This window comes from Plectropomus leopardus, chromosome 21, assembly GCF_026936395.1.
Source record: "Plectropomus leopardus strain MGB_pleo_1.0 chromosome 21, ASM2693639v1, whole genome shotgun sequence".
NCBI lineage: Eukaryota > Metazoa > Chordata > Actinopteri > Perciformes > Serranidae > Plectropomus > Plectropomus leopardus.
The window spans coordinates 13457092-13479568 of NC_142196.1; the positions used below are offsets into that span (position 1 = coordinate 13457092).

Genomic DNA, 22477 nt, shown 5'->3' on the forward strand with positions numbered 1-22477 from the left:
GTTGCAGTGCGTGAGAGGGACACGCATCTGACTCATAGTCTCTGCAACTCCTCTCCTTTCTTGATCTACATTCTTCCAAAAATGCTGAACTCTTTATTTAAAGTCAAATGCTGTGATTTTCTTTTTCTGCCTTCATTCTGAGTGATCACAGTGCAGCTTGAGCAATCAGATAACAAAAAGATAACATTTTATATATGAAAAGACTGCCAGCCAGAAATTGAGTGGGTTCTAATGCCAATAATTTGTTTGGACTTTCAACTGAAAATACAGCCTCACACTTGGTGCATCTTAACTCCCACTGTGGTCTGTTGCTCTCACAGAAACAAAATGAAAGTGGCGAGATTCAACTTCACAGAGTTTTGCCACACATAAAACGCTGATATATCCAAAACCTTTTTTTTTTTTTTTTTAATTCCGCTGTTTCAACACTTTGATATCCCTGTGTGAAATCAACACATTTAATCCCTGCTTCCCTTCCATACCACTGGCGATGACGTGTGGCTTGTTGGCAGGGCAGAAGCAGAGATTGTGAAGGGTGAGAAGTGCGTGACGCCGCTGCGGTGCCAGGTCCGCCAGCAGCTCCAGGGCTCCAGTCACCCTAAGGATACTATGTTGGCCATCTTCCGCGGACGAGAGACTGACCAGCAGCCTCAGCCACAGGCCCAGCAGGCTCCCACCACCACAACCTACAGAGGTGGCTTTCACACCACCCGCCTTGGGTACTGGCACTGACAGGAAGGCTTGCAGGAAATTATTCTGAGAATTAGAGAAAAGCATACTGAGTTGTAGCACCATGTGAACATCAAGTGCTGCTCCCTAGTTTAGAAAATATTCCCCAGCCAGTGTAGTGTAAGTGTGAGGGCGAGATTTTAGACAGGCTGAGTGTGAAAGAAGAGCATGTTTATTTATAGCAAGAAGTGCAATGCTTGTTTTTTTAACCGGTAACAGTGAATTCAAGCAAACTGCTAAACTGAACCTGAAACTCGAGAAGTTTATCCCAAAATTAGGGAAAAACTGATGCTGGTTATTCAATACAATATATATACTAATAATAAGAGATCAAACACTATCTTGTCCACTGAGTCTATGTAAATCTGTCCACAGTGTGCATGCTGGGTAGCTGCTTGTACCTTTTGCAGGAGGCCTCTACAGTCGCGGGACATGGCGAGGTTCGCCAAGAGACAGAAGGCTAGCTTCTGGACGGGGCTGTTATCTGGGGCGACCCCTGAGGCCAGCTTCATGACACAGTGCATTAAAGAGTTACTCGGGGTGCCTTTAGATCCTGGTGCAACCCCGGGGCCACCGCCACAAACACAACTGCACGCTGAAAGGAAAAAAGAACAAACAACCACAGGTACTTCTGTGATTATCCAGGTTTTCATTCAAAAGATCAAAATTTAAGATAGCAAAGCCGTAGATAATGCCGTAGATGTGTGCAAGTCACCGTCTTCGTTTGTCACACACATACAGAACATGCCATGCACTTTAAAATGTGTGTAGACAAGTGCACATTATCCACAGAAATTAGAAAAGCACAGCAGACCTGGACTGGAGGTCATTTTAATGGAATTCTCCACTATTTTCCAACCTTAACCCTGTCTCTTTAATGGTTACGGCAGCAATCAATGCATGAAGGCCACATACACGCTCTCTGTCCCGAGGCAGCCAATCAAAAGCACTGCTGATTGACATGGCTGTGCTGAAATAACAACTATTCAGTCCTCTTTCTCCCAGGTCATATCCAGTGCAGTTGATTGTGTTGTAGCAAACATGACTTCCAACCTAATAATTTAATATTAATGTTTATATCGGGCCAATTCCTCCCTTCTGACAAATGTGCAAACACAATAGTTTAGTTAGTTGTTTAGTTAGAAAGTGTCAATCAAAACAGCAAACATTCTCTGGTAACTGTATTGTACTTTAGTTGAATGTACATTAAGTTGTTTTCGTTGTCACTGTCATCATCAAGAAAAGTCCGATACAAACAAAATCTAACACTCAGCAAAATGCTCTCTCCTTCTTCTTTTTGGAAATGGTTGCTTCTTACTGTTTATCTTAAAGCCAGCAAGCTAAAATAAAGACTGAACTGTCAGGCTGCACGGCTGTCTGCTCAGCATACCAAAACATCTCTGCATGGCTGCATGCACAGCTTGTTTGCTGTAAAAGCTGTCCAACCACATGATACAAAAATGATGAAGAGGAGAGGAACTCTTGCACAAAGAGAATTAACTTCACCTTAGTGGGAACAACACAGATGCTAAGAGACCAGTTGTAGCTAACAAACACTCGGACATCTTAAAACAATGTCTAGTGTTTCCCACAGAATTTTTTGTTTGTCCCCCTGTATCATTCTGTGTCCCCTCTCTAAATTTGGAGTTTTTTTGCGGGTGTGAACGCAGCACAGGCACAACTCTTCATGAGTTTTTCTTTCCTCAGCAGCACTTTGTGGAGTTTGAGTCACGATGCTGATAATTGAGCATTTTATGGAACATTATTTACTCTAATATTGCTTTTAGTGTAACTACAATGCAGTTTAACACACTTTGGTAAAGCACTTTATACTGTGAACTTTCTATTGTGTCCACAATAACATTGTATTGGTTGGGACATCATTGTGCTGGTCCACAGGGCAAGAATTTTACTCTTTTTGTATTTTTAATATGATAAGATGCAACAAAAGTGCATCTTAATCTGAGTTGATCTGATCAGAGCTGATCAGATTGAAGGATGGAGGAGGAGCAGCTGATGCAGATGTGAGAGAAAGCACATGGTTAGACCCAGCGCATAAATGGATGTATTACCTTGCCTGCATGTTCCCTGCTGCGTCTGTGCCCAGAGTATGCTCTGTGAATGTGTTGCAATGAATAACCCAACGGTAAATATGTTCAAATAGTGCACCTAATAAATAGTCCAACTCCAAAAATGGTGCTAGATGTTGATTTTATGGTGGGCCAGCACAAATAAATAAATGTGCAGGAAACCCTGGTGTTCGCACCGAAAAGAGTTTTTAAGCGATGAAGTCTCGCATGAAGAATCAGATTTAGCTGCTAAGACAGTGTTTTTATCTTCTAACTGCCTTTTAATCTTCATTCACCATGAACACACTCTGATTGATGATGAAAACTACGCTCGTCTGACTCTGAGAGGGAGGGAAATGATTTAGCCCGAGGCTGTGGCTACAATTTATTTACAATTTAAGCCAGTCAGAAATAAACACAAATGTAAAATACACAAATAAGGGAAGCAAATAAAAATATCTCTTTTGGCACCACACTCATATCAGTATAACTGGCACCACTAATTGCTGCTGCTGTAGATAACATACAGATATTAACAAGCTTAAGATGGAGAGCATTGACATGTCATATGGTGATTGATGTTTCTTAATGGAGAACATGACAGCTTGTTGGTTATGCTAATCCTAGAACGGTAACATACAGCAACAGGCGTATGCTGATGTTAGCCCGAGGTTATCTCAATACCTGTCAAGAAAGCTGGTCTATCACAGAATTGACGAGGGAGGTGTGCTTTATAATGGATCTACTCCACTGATGTGAGTCAAAGGCGTTCCCACTGCTGCTACAAATCTCAATTTTTTTATGATCATTTCATAGAAGTGTTGTTTCATTTTACTTTTTTTTTAGTTTCTGCCTGTCTGTGGGAGTTTTGGGGCTGCTACAAAAATATCTGTGAAAATATGTGTGGCACAGATGAAAACAACAATCTGACTTGAACTAGCAGTGCAAACAAAGCCTTGGATGAAGGAGGTAGACTGGAGATGAAACAGTCAGTCGAAATGTGGCAGTCTCAGGAGAAGAAATGGTAGCCTGAGGGTGGATGGTGTAATACTAAGCCTGGCTGCATGCAGCCTGAACACAACCTGCTGTTCAGTTAACCTTTAGGGAAATACTGTGCCCGACTTCACTGATTTCTGGTGCTTCACAGCTTGAGCTTATGAGGGGTCTAAAGCGAGTGAGTTTAGATCAGAGCACAGGCACCCACTGAGGAACCGGTGCCAATCAAACAAAGATACACACACACACACGCACACATACACTCAGAAACGTTCATAAGCGTTGAAACTTCCTTTCCTTCACTGATGAAACTGATTTCCATTGCACAACTACATCACACACAAACAGATCAAAGCGACCACGAGCCGTTTATCAAAGTAAAATTTCCCCACTGTTTCCTCCCCATGCATCTTGCCTTTCCTCTCCTCAAAAAGCCTTTTTCTACACGTCTTTTGCTGTTCTGATTTCCACATATACAGCTCTTACATTTGCATGATAGAATATCTCAGGCAGCACAGAGACGCTCTGTGCTCCCCCACATCGTCTCCAACTGGTCTGAAACCCGCTGCCATACATTCAGCGCAAAAGCCATGCAGCCTGATCCCTGCATCCTGACACTGTGCCCATTGTGACTGGCAGGCGGGCAGGCGCTGGTCTTATACAGTGAGACACAATGTTGTTCAGCGGTCACTGGTGAGGACAATGGAACTCTTAGTGTGAAGTGTGTGTGACTCAGTCAGATTGCTAACCACAGACAGAGGCGATGGGCAGGCACGGGCCAGGCACAGTGCCTACACAAACACATAAGACATGCAGACAGACAAAACAGACACACACAAACAGACCTGGGGTGCAGTTGGCTGTATAGACACACAGAAGCTCCAGCACCGCCTCCATGGTGGGGTCGTCCAATAGGAGCCAGGGCCAAAGAGCATAGACTGCCAGTGTTAGGCGAGCATCTGTGGCCACCACCTACACACAAAAATACAAACAGATTACACACACACATGCACTTGCATATGTAAAAGCCCACATACAGGCATGTATTACAGATGCAAAAATTTGAGAAACTCTGATTTATAAAACAGCTCAAACACAGATGGCAGTAATCAACATAAAATACCTCAATATCTCCGTAAGTGTGCAGGAAAACACGCAGGGAGGAGAATAATGGCTGGGTAAACACTGCAATAGAGCCTCCCTGGCTATTTAGTCCTAGGTAACCACCAGTGACTGAGAGGCCACTTATAAAATGAAAAACCAGCTAATATGCTCCATAAGTAATGCCATTACAGGGTTTAAGAAGCTAAACTTGCTGAGATGTTAGTAGGCCCATGCACATTTAGGTGAATCTCATTTACAGGCGCAGCATCGGTACTCTGAGGTTCCATTAAAAACCAATTAGCAGCGGGGAATTAAAAAGCAGACACAGAGGCTCACTTTGCATTCATCGTTGCGGTAAAGAGCACTCCGCAGGATATCCACAGTCAGCTTGACTTCCTTTAAATAGCCTTCTTCCTGATAATATAGAAAAACAAAACAAAGACCAATATGTTTTAATGTTCAAAACACTGCTTCACAACAGCAAGGGGAATAACTGCTGAGACTTATCATGGATATTCATAATATTTACCCAAAAACTCATTCATGTTGAATTCAGACTGTTATTATAACCAGTGGAAGAAAACACAGACGGCAAAGAAGTGCTGAGACTGGAAATTTCCATTCACTGCTCACCTTTTTACGGTGGGAAGCTTTGCCAGGTCGGACAGACTCCAGGTGGAGCTGGGAGTAAGTTTGCTTCATTTGTTCCGCACAGCTGTCAATTAGACCAGCTGGGGGAAAAAAACAGATAGTCAGAGTTCTGCATTATAACAACAGATCAACCATAACTGACAAAAAATAGCTTTCAATGTCTTAAATGGAGAACTAGGTTGAAAGATAGCTATATATGTATTCTTTACTTAACCAGGTAAAAAGTCTTCAACAATACAAATAGACAAATACAACATGATTGAACAAAATATCCCATAAATACGCATTTAAGAAGTGTAATCTGGTAAAACTTTCCAACACAATTTTAGGAAAAATTTAGAAGCAAAATTGACCAAGACTACTATTTTCTCAATCCTTTAAAATCGACCTACATTCCTCCCACAGTAATCAGCTCGTTCTGTTTTTAATTTTTTGGCATCTTTTGAATGCCTACGTGTCCCTTTGTATAATCTCTTTGTAAATTAATATGTTTTTGCGGGTCCATGAACGCAGCACAGCAGGCGGAGCTCTTCATGAGTTCTGTTTTTTCCTCAGCAGCAGTTTGTCACTTGCGGGTGGATAATTGATCAGATCAGATCACATGGATGCAAGGGAGGAGCAGTTTGTAAGTGAAAGTAAACTTTTAAACCTAGCACAATGGACGGTTGAGTTTCACTTTCAGAGCGCCTATCGTTATGCAGTGCTGTTTCTGCTCAAGTGTGCTATATATAACTGTATATTCCAATAGCATCCCTAATAACCAGTCCAGCTCCAAAAATCTATTTGTGGCGGTGCATGATTTAGTTGTGGCAGCCCGCTACAAATAAATGAATGTGTGGAAAACTCTGAGATGACCCTAAATTCTACACACTTGGCCTTTACAAGCTTTTGTGGCTAGTCCTTTTCTGACCTTAGAGATCAACATCTGTAGAATATTGAGAGAGTGTAGGCCATAGTGATTTTAACACATGTATTTACACAGCCCAAGGAGAGATTTATACATAAAAGCCAACCGGCGTGAATGTATGTGGACAAATGAAGATGGCAATCTAAAAGCAGCATACAATGTACAGTGGTGTACATGATTTCGACAGCCAATAATAAGACATAAACCACAGTGGTATACAGAAACCAACTTCTTTAGGCAGTGGTCGGGTGCAGTCATAAAAGCAGTTCACTGTAATCACCGTAACGGTAGTTGTTTTATAAAATAGATACAGCATGACGAAACCACATACATATGTCTTGTGGGCAACCACCTAACTAACTAACTAACAGATGGTAACCCAGCTCTAGCCTGACGTTTGGGGAATTACCTTTGGCTGCGTGATTTTGAGCCATGGGACTACAGGCGAGCAGTGTCATCAGAGCTCTGGCTGTCAGCTTCTTCAAAGGGTCCTGAACGGTCCTCTTATCAAAACTCTGGCAGACACAGAAAAGGAGAGACACAGTGATCATTCAAAATAATTACAGACTCTCAAAAGATTGCATCAAAGTTTTTAAATTCTTCAAGCTTTGCCATGAGCACATACATTATTGGAAATAAAAAGTAATCAAGTTTATCTGATGCGAATTCCCACTGTGTGCCGAGGTCTAGACAGATAATGATTCCCCATCACCTCCACATACCTGCAGTAACAGTTCACACAGCTGGCTGGCTGAGGGACCATTCACTATGTCAGTTAAAGCAGTAACATGTTTAGGATTTGAAGTTGTGACCTCCGCAACCTTTGTCTCCTCTGTGAAAACTGTACAAAGAAACTGCAGAGCCACTGTGTGGAGATGAGGGTCTGCAAACTTCGCATTCACACACACCGATAATGTTCCTACAGGGGAAAATAAAAAAGAGAGAGCTGCTCTTTTAATGAATGACACAGCAAAACATACTGAATCACAGCAAGAGACAAAATGGCAAACCCATTGTTTAAATCCCCTGACAGATATTTGTCCATGACTGCGGCAGTATGCACTGATGGAGAACACACTAATCATTTGAATGTGTATGCAGACACCCAGATACCATGAACAAGTACACAAAGGCATAAATACAAGCACAAAGGCTCAGCATTCATCTTTTACTGGACTCATCACATTTCCCTGCTGCGCCATTAATCACAGAGGAAGATGAGTGGGAGGAGTGGAGGTACTATAAGGACAGGATGCAATTATCCCATCCCAGCATCTGCTCAGGGAAGTTAATACACACAGTAATGGTGCAACCAATGTGTTAATATGATAGAATTTCTTTTTTTTTTTTGTAGCAGAAATAAAGCTGCACAATTATACATAAAATGATAATCTTGGTTATTTAGTGAGTTACTGCAATCAGCATAATTACCTTAATGATGATTATCAGTCTTTGTGATTTGAGGAGAAAAATTGTTTTACAGCCTGATTTCATCATGTATCAAGATCTTGATTCTTAAACCACAGTGGGCTGTTCAAATTTAATCAAACACCGAAATATTTCCGAAATGGACAATAATCTTTTATTATAATTTGTGAGAAATGATCCACAATAGATGATTATAAACTAATTCTGCAGCCTAAACAAGAATAATTAATTTTGTCTCGTTCACTCGCTTCACTGTAACACACCCACACACACACAAACAGAGAAGAGAGTCTGTGTACCTGCAAATGTCCGCCAGCGTCTCCCCAGCGCAGCAGAGACAGATGGGTACGCTGCTGAGCTGTCCCTCCTCACCAGAGTAGCCAGGAGCATAAACACGTCTGCCCAGCACACGCAAACCGCATCTCGGGTACCTGCATCTGAAGAGGGAAAGAGTGAGTCACAAATTTTATGACACAGGACAGCCACAAAGACACACAGAGATCACACTGTGGAACATACTGCAGGGAGAGTTGGATAAAAGTACAGGACTCACATTAAGAGGGCAGTTGTTGTTTTTTTTTCAAATCAACAATAGAGACATAGACAACAGAATATGGAAAACATTTTGATACGTTTTTGGGCCACTATTTTTGGACTAAAAATGATGACTTCATTTTAATTTAAAGGCCCAGTGTGTAGGATTTAGGGGGATATATTGAAAGAAATGGAATGTAATAAGTGAGTATGTCTTCTTTAGTGTATAATCAGGTTCTGGTGTAGCGGCACTGGTACAGTGTCGGAGAAACCTTGATTTGTAACATAAAACTGCTTTATTCAGTGTTTCTGATGATTTTAATCACCTGCTCCATTTGTTTTGGAGAGGAAGAGACCTCTGTGGATAATTTAGCTCTTGGTAATAACCTCCTGATCAATCAACACTGACGGAAATATAACCAGGAAAAGTTTCAGCTGGTTGTAATCTGCAATCCTCACCACTTGATGCCACTAAGCCCCTAAATTTTACACACCGTTCCCGTAACATAAGGTTCTGACCTAATCCTTTGGTGTCCAGCATGAGCACTGCCACTAGAGTAGTCAACAGCTGTTTCAGGAAGTCCATCTGGCCAATCAGCTCCCGGTACACCGTGACACATGACTGCAGCAGTTTGCAAAAGCTGGACAGGAATTGCAGTAGTGTGACAAACTAGAAACGCACAAGCACATACACAGGAAGGATATTTTTACTGATTAACCACACATGCAAGCAAACACATTGCACAAATTTACTGAGCAGCTACGGTTACAGAAAAAATATGAAAATTGATGTAGACTAAGAATAAGTTATTCAATTCTGAAAGCTAATTTTCCAAGCTACTAGAACAATAGTACGCTTTGAATTTAAGCTTGTTGAGTATTCCACCCACACCAAAATCTGCAGGTGCCCTTAGACAACCTAGTGCTGCACTGAAGCACTGTACTGTACCAACCCACGTTTTTTTGTGGTAAGTCATAATAACAAAAAAGTTGAGAAACTCCTCAGAACTGTCTATCACACTGTTCCTCACCTGGATCTTGATATCTTCTCTCTCTCCTGGTAGGATGCTGGGTGTCTTCAGCTCAGTCAGACATTTCTCAATGGGCCCAATATCCACCAGACTGAGGAGGAAGAGAAAGATGATGGAAAATGTGTTTGTATAAAACTAGCTGGAGGGTATTAAGGCTACACCTAACATGAAGTCTCCACTGAATAAAATATACACATATTTATTCATATCATCTTTAATCATTATAAGAAATGACAAAAATATGTTACCAGAGCTCAGTGTTGATTTTACAACTTTTATTTACACTGAGAAACCTCTCTGCAACCAGAACTAATCAAAACTACAAATAATAACTTTTCCAACAATCACCTATTCGATTAATCAGCTAAAAACTAAATATTTCAGTACCAAACAGAATAAGTACAACTTTCATACTGAGATTACAGCAAAACCATTCTGAGTTATATTCATGATTAACACATTGGAGGGGTGTGTGTTCATGTGGTCTGAGCATGTGGCCTCTTACCTGGCCAGCGCTTGGAGGAGCTGGTTGTGTCGGATGGCAGTGAGGGTGAAGTCTGGCAGGATGGCCAGCAGGTTAGTCAGCAGGCCACAGTGGGCCGTCATGAGGTCAGGAGTTACCATGACAACTGGTTCTGCGGCCAGGGGCTCGCCCTGTCGGGAGTCTTGGGAGGTCGCTGAGTCGCTGGTGTCTGTGTCACTCTGGCCTGTGAGACACATCAATAGACAGCTAATAGAGACGGCTCCCCCATTGGTCCACACACTGCTTCTGTCTGTGACTGTAGATACTGTGACTGTACAATCAAAAACATCCAACTGAGGGAAAATACAGAGAGCGACATTCTGCTTTTTAAATTGTATATGTAAGAAAGAAATATAAATACGCAAATGTGGGGTTTTTGTTTACCATCATCTCTGACCACAATGAGGTTCGCTGCTTTTAAATGAAAATAATCTAAAGGATTAAACAGTGTGAAGAACCATGATGTGTTACTGTGAATGCACGTGTGCACACAGACACACTCCCTCTCTTTAGTACCTTGAGCCATCAGTCTGCTGGCAGGGGTATCTTCTGTCATGTTCAAGGGAGAGGTTCCCTTGGGTGTGTGAGGCCCTGAGCCACGAACCTGTAATAGATGACATAAAGTTGTGATGATCCACTTGGTTTACAGGAATAAACCACCCTTCAAATGATCATTTGTATACTACATAGACTCACGCCATGTTACCTTGAGTTTGTGAAGAAAAAGAGATAGTCCTTTCTCACAGGCAACTGAACTGACATCTAAATGTATTGGTTCTCTCCTTAAAGCCAGATTGCACTGACAAAACAGTAATTTTACGTGGCTGAACATAGGAGCTACTGGTCTACTGCTGCAATGATCAGTTAGTTTGTTTGTGGTATTTTGTGAATTTGGTGTTGCAAATTATTTGTTAAGATTCAGCACAGTTGTGCAATAACACAAACAAACTCCTGGTTAAGGTAGTGCGAGACCAACAGCTCTCATGTCCAGTGAGGTAAAATGACATTCACTTTTTCACTTTTTGTTCATGTCCCTGTCAGAAAGGGCTGTCTGTTTGGGAAGTACTAAGCATACAACTGGATAAATGAGACTTGGATTATACTGCATGAGTTGTGAGAGTTTTTTAAATAGATAACCCCATAACTTCAAGTCATCATGAAAGTTTTCTTCACAAATCCATCATAACAGAGGATGAGTATTATACAAAAGGTAATTTGGGGGTTGAAGTATTCCTTTAATGCTATTTATTTCCAATGTGTAAAGGCCTTTTCACACTGGGTCTGTTTTTTTCACTGAATTTTCACAATGAAGAGAATAAAAGCAACACATTGGACTCAGGTTTCGGTGGTTACCTTTTTTGTTTCTTTGTATGACAAATTTAAAAACTACATAAAAAAAGGCTTTCAGTGTGTGTGCACGTCTGAAGATACAAGAGCATTGCTGACCACAGTGCTGGATGTAGAGAGGGAGCTTGAAGGTCTGCTGGAGTCGACAGTGGGTGCTGGTGGATCGCATCTCCAAAACCACAGAGAGTTCACAGAATCTAGATAAGCATACGCAGACAGTGACACATCGACCTGTACTGGAAAAACCGTTGATAAATGACGAAAATGAAAATAAAACCTACCCAGTGAATTGCTTTCCTGAGGACTGGGCCCGCTGTAAGCACCAGCAGGAGGTTGCAGATGGAAAGTGTACCTGCCTTGGTAACATTTGGAGGCAGAGATAGCCACGTGTTGAAAGTACTGACAGTGGTAAAGCAGAGCCTGGAGCGCCGGAAGACCCACCAAAGACACACCGGACACCTCGTCATGGACACATGGATGCTGAAAGAGGATAGATTTAATACAGGGGAACATTCAAAGAAATTAGGTCACATCAAGTTGTTATATGACATTTTACTGATGAGAACACGGCAAAAGGAACAGAAGTGGAAAAAAAGGACTATATTTTTAACATCCAATGTAAAACTGAAATCTACTATGCCAACTTCAGTTGTGACTGTGATTATAAACATTATTTGCCCCCTGCATGAAAATCACATGTCCTACAGTTTAATTTTTTTGTGCTAGTGCAGAACCGCTCATCCAAACAACCTCAGACTTGACATGGCACCTCCTTGGGTCCTGAGCAAAACCCAGCCATGTCATAGTGGTGTCCCCTAGCAATGCTAGCGTATACAAGTCGTCACTCGGCTCTCTCTCAGAACACAAGTGTTTATTCCTAAATTTAGGTTGCTTATGCTTGAAATGTTTGAATTTGATAGAATGTAGCATAAATAAACTGTCATTCTTCATCTGTTGTTGAATGCATTGCAGTGAGCGGCAGAGAGTGAGCTGTGCCCAGCAGACTGTTCAGTGGTGTAACAGTTAACAGGGATCTCTTCTAATACACAGTGTGTGAACACAAGCAGATACAGTATCTAAGCACAAGATTTTGGTATCGTAAACTTTCAGGTTTTCGTTTGTAGTCAGAGTAGTATTGACCAATCATGTCTGAGTGGCAGGTAAACAGTCTGCGTGGAGAGCAAAAGAGGTGGAACAAACTGGCCAAAATGCAATCTTGGAACCCATCAGCTATTGTCTAATGATAATTTAGCTTTTTTATTCATTTATCAGTATTCATTTGCAGATAACAGTTTATAGAAATGAATCTAAATCGCTTGCATACAGAAGAAGAAGCCTTGGCCTGGATATCCGCTTGCTTCACCCAATGGATTTCTGAGACTGCACAATGTGTACTTCTGGCGGTAGAAACGCACCACTAATTAAGATGTCCCATGGATACTGCACTTCCTTGTGTCCTCAGAAATACCCCCACTTAGTGTGAAGTCCATCAGATAAACAGAAATACAGACAGAAAAAGATTCCTTCAATTTTAGTTTGTTTTAATTTGAGCCTGATCTGCACTTTGTATATGTATCTTAAAAAACTCTTGCTGGCAAATGCAACTTCATCAGACTTTGTAGACAAGCCTTGGAATTGAAAGATAAGAACAAATGTTGATGTTCTTTCACCTCTGATATGCAGCTCACTTTACGAGTAATGACGTGCCAAATTAAGATGTTGTTAGTGTTTTGATAGAGATTTAAACTTAATTATTTGGGACATGAGTGCTGGAGGCCTGCACCCCAGAAGAGCTTCAATTCTAGTAACAGCTTCAGCCTGAACCCTGCAGGGCTCAACAAGAGGGGGAGTTAGGAATGGGAGGGAAGAACAGAGAGGGGATCGAAAAAGAGAGAGAGAGAGAGAGGGAGAGAAAAAAACTGTTCACGGTCTATAAAAGCTTTTTAACTGGTTGGCAGAGCTGCTGACCTGCCAGTGGGAGTCCTTGGCCTCCTCTGCGTTGGCAGGCATGGGCATCACCAGCAAGTTATGCAGGATAAATGCAGCCTGGACACACAAAACAAAAAAAAAGAGATATGTGCACACACTGGGTCAAGTAAGACTGCATCAGCAACAGTGCCATCTGCCTGTATTTGGCTGGTAATACATAAAAGTCCAGCCACATTTTCTGACCATAGCCCAAATAAAAGTGAAATTAGCTTCTTCCTGACTAATTCTGATAGGCATGTGGACACAGCAACAACAGTCGGTGAGTTTAAATAATTTATAATAGATAGAGTTAGCTTTTGTCGATCATGTCTAAATATTTAAATATTCTGCTGTTTTATATTTTGGCTGAGGACTCCTCAGAGAAAGTTATTTATTTCTTTTATGTATCAATAAGGAAAAAGTGTTTTGGGGTTGCACATAGAGTAAAGCAGAGTTGCAGTTCCAGCATCATACCTCTCTGCGGACCATGCTGCTTTCCTGCTGATCCAGAAGGATGTTGAGCAGCGTGCCCCACAGACCTCCGCTGATGTTTTGACAGCTGGCACAGAGAGCCTGACACCCGCTGGGCACCGAGGACAGAGCCGCGCCTAAACCCAAACTGGCAAACCTCACCTGACATGAGAGGGGAGACACAAATTTGAATGGATTTGAGCAAAGAAAGAGGAAAAGAAAAATATGATATTGTATGTACATCCATGGACTGACTCTCCACAAAGATGTGGATGGTGTTAAAGTTATAGGACACCTACGTATAGCAATATTAAGTGTGAATTTGGCCGTGCTGCCTATTCATAACACTAGACTAGCATTTAAATTGATGATGGCAAAGACAGAATCTACCTTGTCAAGGGAGCCTCTTAGACCGACTTGTGTGAGAACTTATTTTCGGAGACAGACAGAGAATTTGGTATGACTAGCTGTCATGTGTTTCTTTTTGTCTGTGAGTTCTTGTGCAACTCTTATGGGTTTCATTTGTCCCACAAGTCAAGCATCTAGAAACTTCATTCTATGACAGTAAGAGTTTATGAAGTTTGAGCTGAAGAATGAATAGTGAACAGCTAAATATGAGTGTCTGTTACTGTATATAGTTTACAAACACGTTAAATGCAATTATGACTTCCTTACCTCTTGATCACGATCGACCCACAGCGGGATGAGCCAGGCTAAACCAAGCTGAGAGGCACTCGCCTCCTCTGCAGCTGCCTCATTCCCCAAAGACCACTGGGATATAAAGTCCTGATGCAGACAAAATAGAGAGAGAGAAAAACACTGTTTCAGTCACATTACAAAATGTTTTAATACTAAGTAGTCTAGTTTCTGGCTGTCAGGGGCACAGACTTTCACTGCTTACATCTATTTTTTTTTATTTCTTTTTAATCAGCGCCCTCACAGCACCATAACACTGTTGACACTTGCCTTGTCCTCGTTTTCGACCATCATCTCATGGGACAGATGAAGCAAGCAGATGACAGCATTCTTGGTCACACCTTTCCCCATAAAAGACATGGAGTTGCCTCCCCACTCAACATAAAATGAGGAGATCACCTGTATAAAGGACATATTGGGAATACTGAATTAAAGAGAACTGCAGCACAATTGTGCATGTTTTATTGTTTTACATCCACTCTTATTCTGCAAAGACATAGCTGACAGAACTGCACATTATTTGGATATGGTACAATAAGTGGGATTATTATGAAGCCAAAACTTGCCCTACGATTTACTAACAAACACAATGTATTTTGCAAATGAAAAATGTAATTAACAAACTAATGTATTATGTTTCACAAATACAAAATGTACCTATCATGCTTCAGACACTAACACGACATGCATTACAAGTACAAATATGTATATATATATATATATATATATATATATATATATGGCAGTATTAGGTTTATTTAAAGGCTACTGTTTTTCTGGATAAAAAGAATTTTTATTTCTCAAAAGATGGAAATAGAAATATGTTGTGTATTTGTTTGATGAGCATGTTTTGTATTTGCAAAACAAAATGCATTCGTTCGTTAATTATTTTCATTTACAAACAACATTGTCTTGTTGCAGGATAGAGCTTCATACGTTATCACCAAAGGGAAACTTCATAGGCTGATAAATAAAGTCAAGGCAGAGCCAAAGGATGCAGTTCCTTGAATGGTCACTTGAGGCTGGCTCCAGAAGTTAATCAATCCCCACAAATTTAAATGCTAAAATGCCCAAATTTACAGCTGAATTATACATGTATACAGCCTAATTTATCTGATATCCCCACTGTATGTGTGTTGAATTTTTCTATAAATCACCCATTTACATATTATTAACACTTTAAGGTACGCATATTTAAGGGAAGGCCACTCTGAGTAACAAACTGTCTGCGAGCGACAGCGTCTGAGTCAGATCCACTCCTTGCTCCACAGTTCTACCCTCTTGTCCAAATACTCACGTCTGGCTCAAAAAAAAAACCAAAAACCTGAGATGGTGACAGCTGCATTGCCAAATTAAAGGCTTCAAATCAATGGGTGACGTCACTGCAGCTACAACCATCATTTTAATACAGTCTGTGGCGATTGCCTGTTTCTGGCAAAGATGACTGCACTAAATAAGCACTTGTCTCTGAGTAAGCGATTACTGTATGCTTGTCATGCACCCCGCTGCATGCATACAAAGGAAAGCTAAATACAGCTGAGACTAATTATTTTGCTTTGATGTGCCATCAGGATGTGGGACTGCACTGAAGAGCAGATGAAGAAAGAGAAGCCCAAGGCCTGCTGAGCTTTAGGGGGCCCAGAGTGCCAGGAGAATCAGGTGAGAGGTGGGTCAGAGGGTTGAGAGGACAGGGGTGAAATGCTCAGGTATCTGATTGTTATCACTGAGATCAAAGTAGCCACCAGAGATCTTGACTGAAAAGGAAATTAACCTTCAATCTTCATGCAATCTTAATTTATGCCCATGAAAGCTGCCCATTAAAACAAACCAAATGAACAAGGATGTACTGTGTAAACAGAATAGTCTATTCCATCGGGGTCTTCATTCCCAATCAAAAATAAAAGTTTGGACACCTCTGTGCTGAGGACTGCTGCGCAAGCTGGTCTACATCGTGTTACGCTATTGTTTTATGGGCTGTTGAACAACTGAACAGATGGAATAGGCAAGGTTGATTAATCTCATCAGCATCTTCACAGTGTGGCATATCTAATCAATGAGATTTTTTACCTATTGCAATTCATGTCCCGTAACCGCATTTTGCTTAATTTTAATTAATTCCTCAGAAAGTAATGTGCTTTTTCCTTTTATTGGTTTCTGTAGGCAGTCTCACCTCTGATGAGAGGGTGGGAGGTTTGCATATGCCCGTGCAACACATGAACATATGCACACATACTATGAAGACACAGGACTTCACACGTCTCTCACACACACACACACACACCTCTAATAGCCCACTGAGATACTTGGAGCAGAGCGAGATGGGCTCCAGGTCGGAGCAGTGGGAGCTCCAGCCAGGCTGTGCAGTCAGGCTGACCATGCCCTGCAGTGTCCTCTCCAGGCTGGGAAGGCCATAGAAACGTGGGGCATCAGACACCCGCAGGCTCTGAAGCAAACGGACTGCCAGCTGGCTCTTGAAGGGCCCTGCTAATGCCAGACAGAGCCTGCACACACAGGGAAGGACAGAGTGAGAAAGAGCAAGACACAAGCAACCACACAGACAGGAGGCTAGTCAAGAGGGGAAAGGAAGAAAGACAAGATAACGCTGACAATTAGCATTCCAATTCTTTTTCGTAAGCCTCTGGGTTTTTATGTGTTTGGCATTCATTTTCATGTTCTAAATGACTAAGCTAGTTGGATTTCCATCGCAAATGAACTTCAATAAGCCCTACCCCTGCAGTGAAAGAACACTCCACTATCTTCTTTCCTCCTGATGATATTAATCAATTTTCTGACCCCACAGAAAGGGTGAATAACATTACATCTGAGTGAATTCACCTTTCCCTTACACTAACATAGTCACAATTATAGCTCTATTTATGTTTTCACTTTTTCGAGAATATATTGTGGTATATAATGAGCAGAAATACTCTTTGAAGATCAACTGTGCCTCTGTGGCCCTGAGCTGTTCCTGTTCATACAGAATTTACTACTTTATTGAGCAGATAAAAACAAATCCCTGCACATTCTAGTATTATAATGTGAAAAAAAATGAAATAATAAATGTAAAATGACATTTACAACTAATATTTAGATTGTATAAAAGACAGAAAGAAATAAAGAACTGTGTGTATTGCCCGTCTTGTGACTTCCTGCTGTGTCACACATTTTATGGGTAAAATCACTCTACCTGTCAGTGGTGTGTGCAAGCCGGAGGAGTAAGATGTTAAAGAAGCTGGTGAGTTCTCTCTGCAGTCGCTGGCTGACATGGTTCTTCAATTCCTCCAGCTCCCCTGGGCTCTGAGCTGAAGTTTGTGTCTCCACACCAAGCAGCAGATTAAGAAGGGATGCGGTCTCCTGGATGATTGATGGATGTATTGACAGCAACATTTTTTATTGGTTTGTTTTTGGTTAGGTTGGTTGTTTTGCTTTTTTTTATGCCTTCTCATATTTCTTTAGTCCCTTTAATTGCAAAACGAATTTTATGTGCTGAACTTTCTAAATACAAACAAACTGACCCATGAAGGGAAGATGAAGAATAGGCATAAATATCTGAACAAGCACCTCCTTCTTACGAGCAACCATCTCTCCCTGCAAAACCCATTTCTAGCAGCACTAAACATGCAGAATTTCTTGTTGCACATGCAGCACACAGTTATTATAAGTGTAGAGAGCGACAGATGTTCCTGAAACAGCTCAGTAATTACAGAAAAGTCTGAGCAGAGCAGAGCTGCTCACCCCTACTAGGCATTCAATCTGAGTCTGCTTTAGTTGCCAGGGGAGGGCTTATTGTTTACACACACATTAATGAGAAAGCCAAGGTGAGACTGATTAAATCCTAAAAGTAGCTCTCACTGCTAAAACAGTGTGGTGGTGATTCTTCTCCTCGGGCAAAAAATATGAATCCAACTTTGTTTTAAGAGCTCAAGAAAAAATCTCTGCCGCAGGTCTGAGGTGCTACGCTGTGATACTATTTTTCTGTCGTAAAGAGTAATATGTTTGGCTTGTCTGACGGCGTGTGATTTATTCAAGCTTTGATTACAGGTATATAACCCTCTGTGTTGGAGAGGAGAGAGTCTAACCAGATTACTAGCTAACAGAGATGCTCACACTCATATTTTACAAGCACAAACACACACCAAAGGCAAACTACAGTACAGTAGAACACAAGATTTTTATCTTTACCACAATAGCTTATATATCAATTTGGATTTAATGGACCCTTTAAGCCAAAACCTAAAAAAAAGAAATGCAGGACTACTGTAGGGAGGTTTTTCTTTCATGCACGAGCATAAAGTGTAAAATATTTGTACCTGATTGAGAAGCAGTTTCAGTATCCAGCGCAGGTCCTTGTCTTCGGGGTCAGATTCAGACTCAGTGTGCATCTGTTTGAAGTAGGCATTCAGAAATGCAACAATGCCCACCAGCAACCTCTCATCCTCAACACAAGCTGGACGCACCTGGAGAAACCTGTAGGGAGGAAGAAACAGAGACCGTGACGACAAAAGGAAGCAAGCGTGGCAGAAAGGAAAATACTCTGTAATAACTTCATATTTATTATATGTCTAGATTATTTATGAGTAAAGTTCTATCCATTCATCTCTTTCTTCTTTGTCTTATTCTAATTCTGTTGTGAATCACTGTGCAGTGGGAATATTAACGTAATATATACAAATTAAAAGTATTACACACCCATTATGCTATTACAAAAGATGGGAACCTAGACTTTGGCAGAGGGGTGGTGATTAACTGATGGGATCAGGTCAAATAATTGACCTTCTTCAATGTGCTTTATTGGAGGCTTTCTCTCGTTTTCTTTATTATTACTGATGTCAGACATTTTAATAATTTTTCCTTTTTGCATAGCTTTAGGAATACAGAAGTTAGAGGAAATTTTAAAAAAAGAGGTTCAAAACCATTATTGTAATTTAAATGTATACTATGTGCATTTTTCGAAAAAAAAAACCAAACAAAAAAAAAGAATAGATTCATACAGAAGTAACCCCTCACAATTATCACTTATAACCCGCCAGAAGTTTGTGGCATTTTTTTCTGCGGAGTCTCTGCCTGATTTTCTTATTTTTTGTATTTGGGACATTTATGGGTGTATATGGGTGTATACCCCTACAGTGCTCAAGTGAGGTCAGGGCTTTATAAAAAACTAAAATACAAGTAACAAGCAGGTGTCAGACCATAAGCAGCACGCCCCTAAGAGACACAGCTATGAAAAAGGTGAACTGCCAAATTCTGGATCTGGGGTTGGCTTTTATTTCCACTTTTGCTGACGATGTTCACACAGAGTAACTGAAAATCCTGCATAGTGTAATTTTAAAATAATTACATTTGTCCTGTGAGAATTTTATTAAAGTGTTTTGAAAAACAGAAATATAATTATTAATAAAATGTCTAGCGAAAAAAAAAACTTAAGGATAATACCAAGATGAGGCAAAAAAACAATATGTACACACTTATCAAGGATCTAAAATTAAATTTGCTCAATCTATTTCTCACACATATCATCACGTTCTTTATATTTCCTCTGGGAACCTTTAAAGGAGCTGTATGTGACATTCACTGCATATCAATGGCTCAGAGTCTAGCGTAGCATACTCTGCACTTAGTCCTCTGAGCCAGAGGTTAGCAGCTACTGATGCTTATTCAATAAACAGCGCTAACAAGGTTAACACAGTCATGACTGAGCAAACAATGTTAACCAGGGGGACACCGGAAAGTGGGCGCTATGCTGCAGCAACAGCATCATCCCGATATCAGCGGTAACCGCCATATGAGTGCAGTGAAGGGCAGTGGTGATTCACAGCGACTGACATGTACGAACATGTGTGCACGACCGGACCGTCTACCACAAAAACAGGCATAGACGCTCCAACAAAACAAAGATAGAGTGTGAGTTCATTTTAAGGACACAATTACTCAACTCTTTACATCACAAAGTGGCTTACTGCTATGTTAATGCCTTACCTAACCTACCTTACCTACCTCAGAAAAGAAGAAAGAAAGAAAGGGTATTTAGAAAAGGTATTTAAGGTTAATAATTCATGTTAATTCTTCAAAATAATACAAAAACACAAAGCCATACTGAGCTCACTGAGCCATGGAAAAACATTAAGTTCGCAGCAAGAAGCACTGTTTTGCTCAGCAGCAGCAGCAGTAATAATAGTGACATACTGTTGTTGTCATTAAATAAAATCTCCCATCATTTCATAAACCCTAACAAGACATACTTACTGGGTATTGGCATGTAAAGCTAATTACATGAATCTTTAACTGAATGTGTTTGCAGTATACCTGGTGACTGCTGCCTGCCAACTGAGGGACTGCAGGGTGTCTCTGCAGCTGTGGGTGGGGCTGTGAGGGAGGGCCAGTCGGTCAATCAGTAAATACAGGCTGAGCCTTGAGAGGGCAGAGGTCACTGAGCTGTGTCCTGCTGCCGTGACGATGGCCTTGATGCAGTCCTGCAGCGCAGTGGGAAGGTGCACCGCCTGCAGAGACAGAACCTGTGCGTCTGACAGCTTTAAGTCAGGATGAAATCTGCGGGGAACAAAATGTAAATGGTTAAAAGAAGATATATTCCAGATCAGACTACATGACTACTGATGTGCAAAAAAAGGGGTTGAATAACTAGCACCCTCAGAGGCATACTGATGACTGCATTAACAAACATATTTGATCACCAATCTGGAGGGATGAGACATTTATGAGAACATCCAAAAGGATGTTTTCTGAGAATTACTTGTAACTGAATTTTGTAGAGACATGCATCATATCAGCTCAAAACCAACATATGCAAGAAAACTGACAAAAAGTGATGTAAAAAAATTATGAAAAACTGCACATGTTCTTATCTCTATTGTGTTTAATCACAAAGTTGGACTTTACACAAAAAGGAAGATACCTCTCAATTTTCACCGACTAATACATATCAAACAAGTTCTCTTCTCCCAATTATAACACTTTATGAAACTGACTGGATTGATAAATTCATAGTGTGCTTTAGAAATCCTTGCTTTAATCAAGCTGGTTAAAACTGTTTGAGAGACATTCTCATCTTTTTGCATTAGGTCATATTAGAGGTAAATGAAGACAGATGAAACACAAGATGCTAAGCCTCTCAAACGAATTCTTTGCTAAAATCTCCACAAGGTGGAACATTGTACAGTAGTGATAGGTAGCACAACTTTCTTTGAGTAAAATATCCTGCTATGAAATTATTGTTTTGTTCAGTTTATCCGAAAAATAGTTAACCTATCTCATTCAACAGTGAAAGACAACTTCCATAGAATAGTGTCTCCATTTTGTGCAGGCTTTGTAGGCCACCAGGACAAAAAATATATATTTTTTTTTTTACAAATTCCAAAATGAACACCTAATATCCGTTTGGACAAATGTATGTGCACTTGTTTCATTTAAGCTCAGTGTTTTTGCTGTGTTTTGCTGTCATTAACGTGCAATAAAAGCAAGTTCCCTTAAAACAAAAATGGCTCCAAATGTGAAAATCAATCCAAAATAGTTGCATTTCTTGATGCAACGCATAAACGGAATCTGGCAACAGCAGTAAGGATGCTAGCAGCTCCTCTGCTGATGGAAGCTTGTCCAGGACAGATCACTCGCAGCTTTCCTGCTGATGCAGCTGCAGCCCCCAACAAGCACAGACAGACAAACTGTAACCCATCTTGGCTGTCAGAGAGGACACTCTCCTCCTAAATCTACAAGACTGATATTAATTTAGTTAAATACAAAAATCTGGAAAAGTATATATATTCTCAGTGTAAATCAATGTTCCATATGTCTTTGTGGAGTCAATTAAATCAATAATAAAAACAAAATAGTGATGAAACCTCTGACGTGACCAGCCCCACTCTACCCCCTAAGGCCTATCTGGTAAAGTACTGCAGAAACAAGAGTCAAACTTGGTCTATAACTTTTTTTTTTTACACAGACAAACTACAATTAATGCTGCATTCCATACAAAGTTGGAAGTCGAGATATTCTGACCTACTGGAAAAAG

General features: G+C 40.7%; 1 protein-coding gene across 2 annotated transcripts in view; it reads right to left on the bottom strand.

Annotated features, from left to right (window-relative positions):
• The window catches only part of rttn (rotatin), a 41767-nt gene that overhangs the window by 1177 nt on the left and 18113 nt on the right, over positions 1 to 22477 (bottom strand). For both annotated transcript variants that reach the window (XR_015775434.1, XM_042510440.2), the window contains exons 25-46: positions 20758 to 21000; positions 18765 to 18921; positions 17642 to 17808; positions 16736 to 16955; positions 14725 to 14853; positions 14434 to 14544; positions 13762 to 13920; positions 13288 to 13365; positions 11601 to 11799; positions 11419 to 11516; positions 10489 to 10576; positions 9955 to 10156; positions 9450 to 9540; positions 8938 to 9088; positions 8184 to 8321; positions 7179 to 7375; positions 6866 to 6971; positions 5532 to 5629; positions 5235 to 5312; positions 4640 to 4766; positions 1131 to 1324; positions 483 to 756 (exon numbers count right to left, since the gene is read on the bottom strand). Coding sequence is in view for 1 of the 2 variants with exons in the window: in XM_042510440.2 (XP_042366374.2) it covers positions 483 to 756; positions 1131 to 1324; positions 4640 to 4766; positions 5235 to 5312; positions 5532 to 5629; positions 6866 to 6971; positions 7179 to 7375; positions 8184 to 8321; positions 8938 to 9088; positions 9450 to 9540; positions 9955 to 10156; positions 10489 to 10576; positions 11419 to 11516; positions 11601 to 11799; positions 13288 to 13365; positions 13762 to 13920; positions 14434 to 14544; positions 14725 to 14853; positions 16736 to 16955; positions 17642 to 17808; positions 18765 to 18921; positions 20758 to 21000 (3305 nt within the window). In the remaining variant the exon portion in view is untranslated. The remainder of the gene's footprint in view (positions 1 to 482; positions 757 to 1130; positions 1325 to 4639; positions 4767 to 5234; positions 5313 to 5531; positions 5630 to 6865; positions 6972 to 7178; positions 7376 to 8183; positions 8322 to 8937; positions 9089 to 9449; positions 9541 to 9954; positions 10157 to 10488; positions 10577 to 11418; positions 11517 to 11600; positions 11800 to 13287; positions 13366 to 13761; positions 13921 to 14433; positions 14545 to 14724; positions 14854 to 16735; positions 16956 to 17641; positions 17809 to 18764; positions 18922 to 20757; positions 21001 to 22477) is intronic.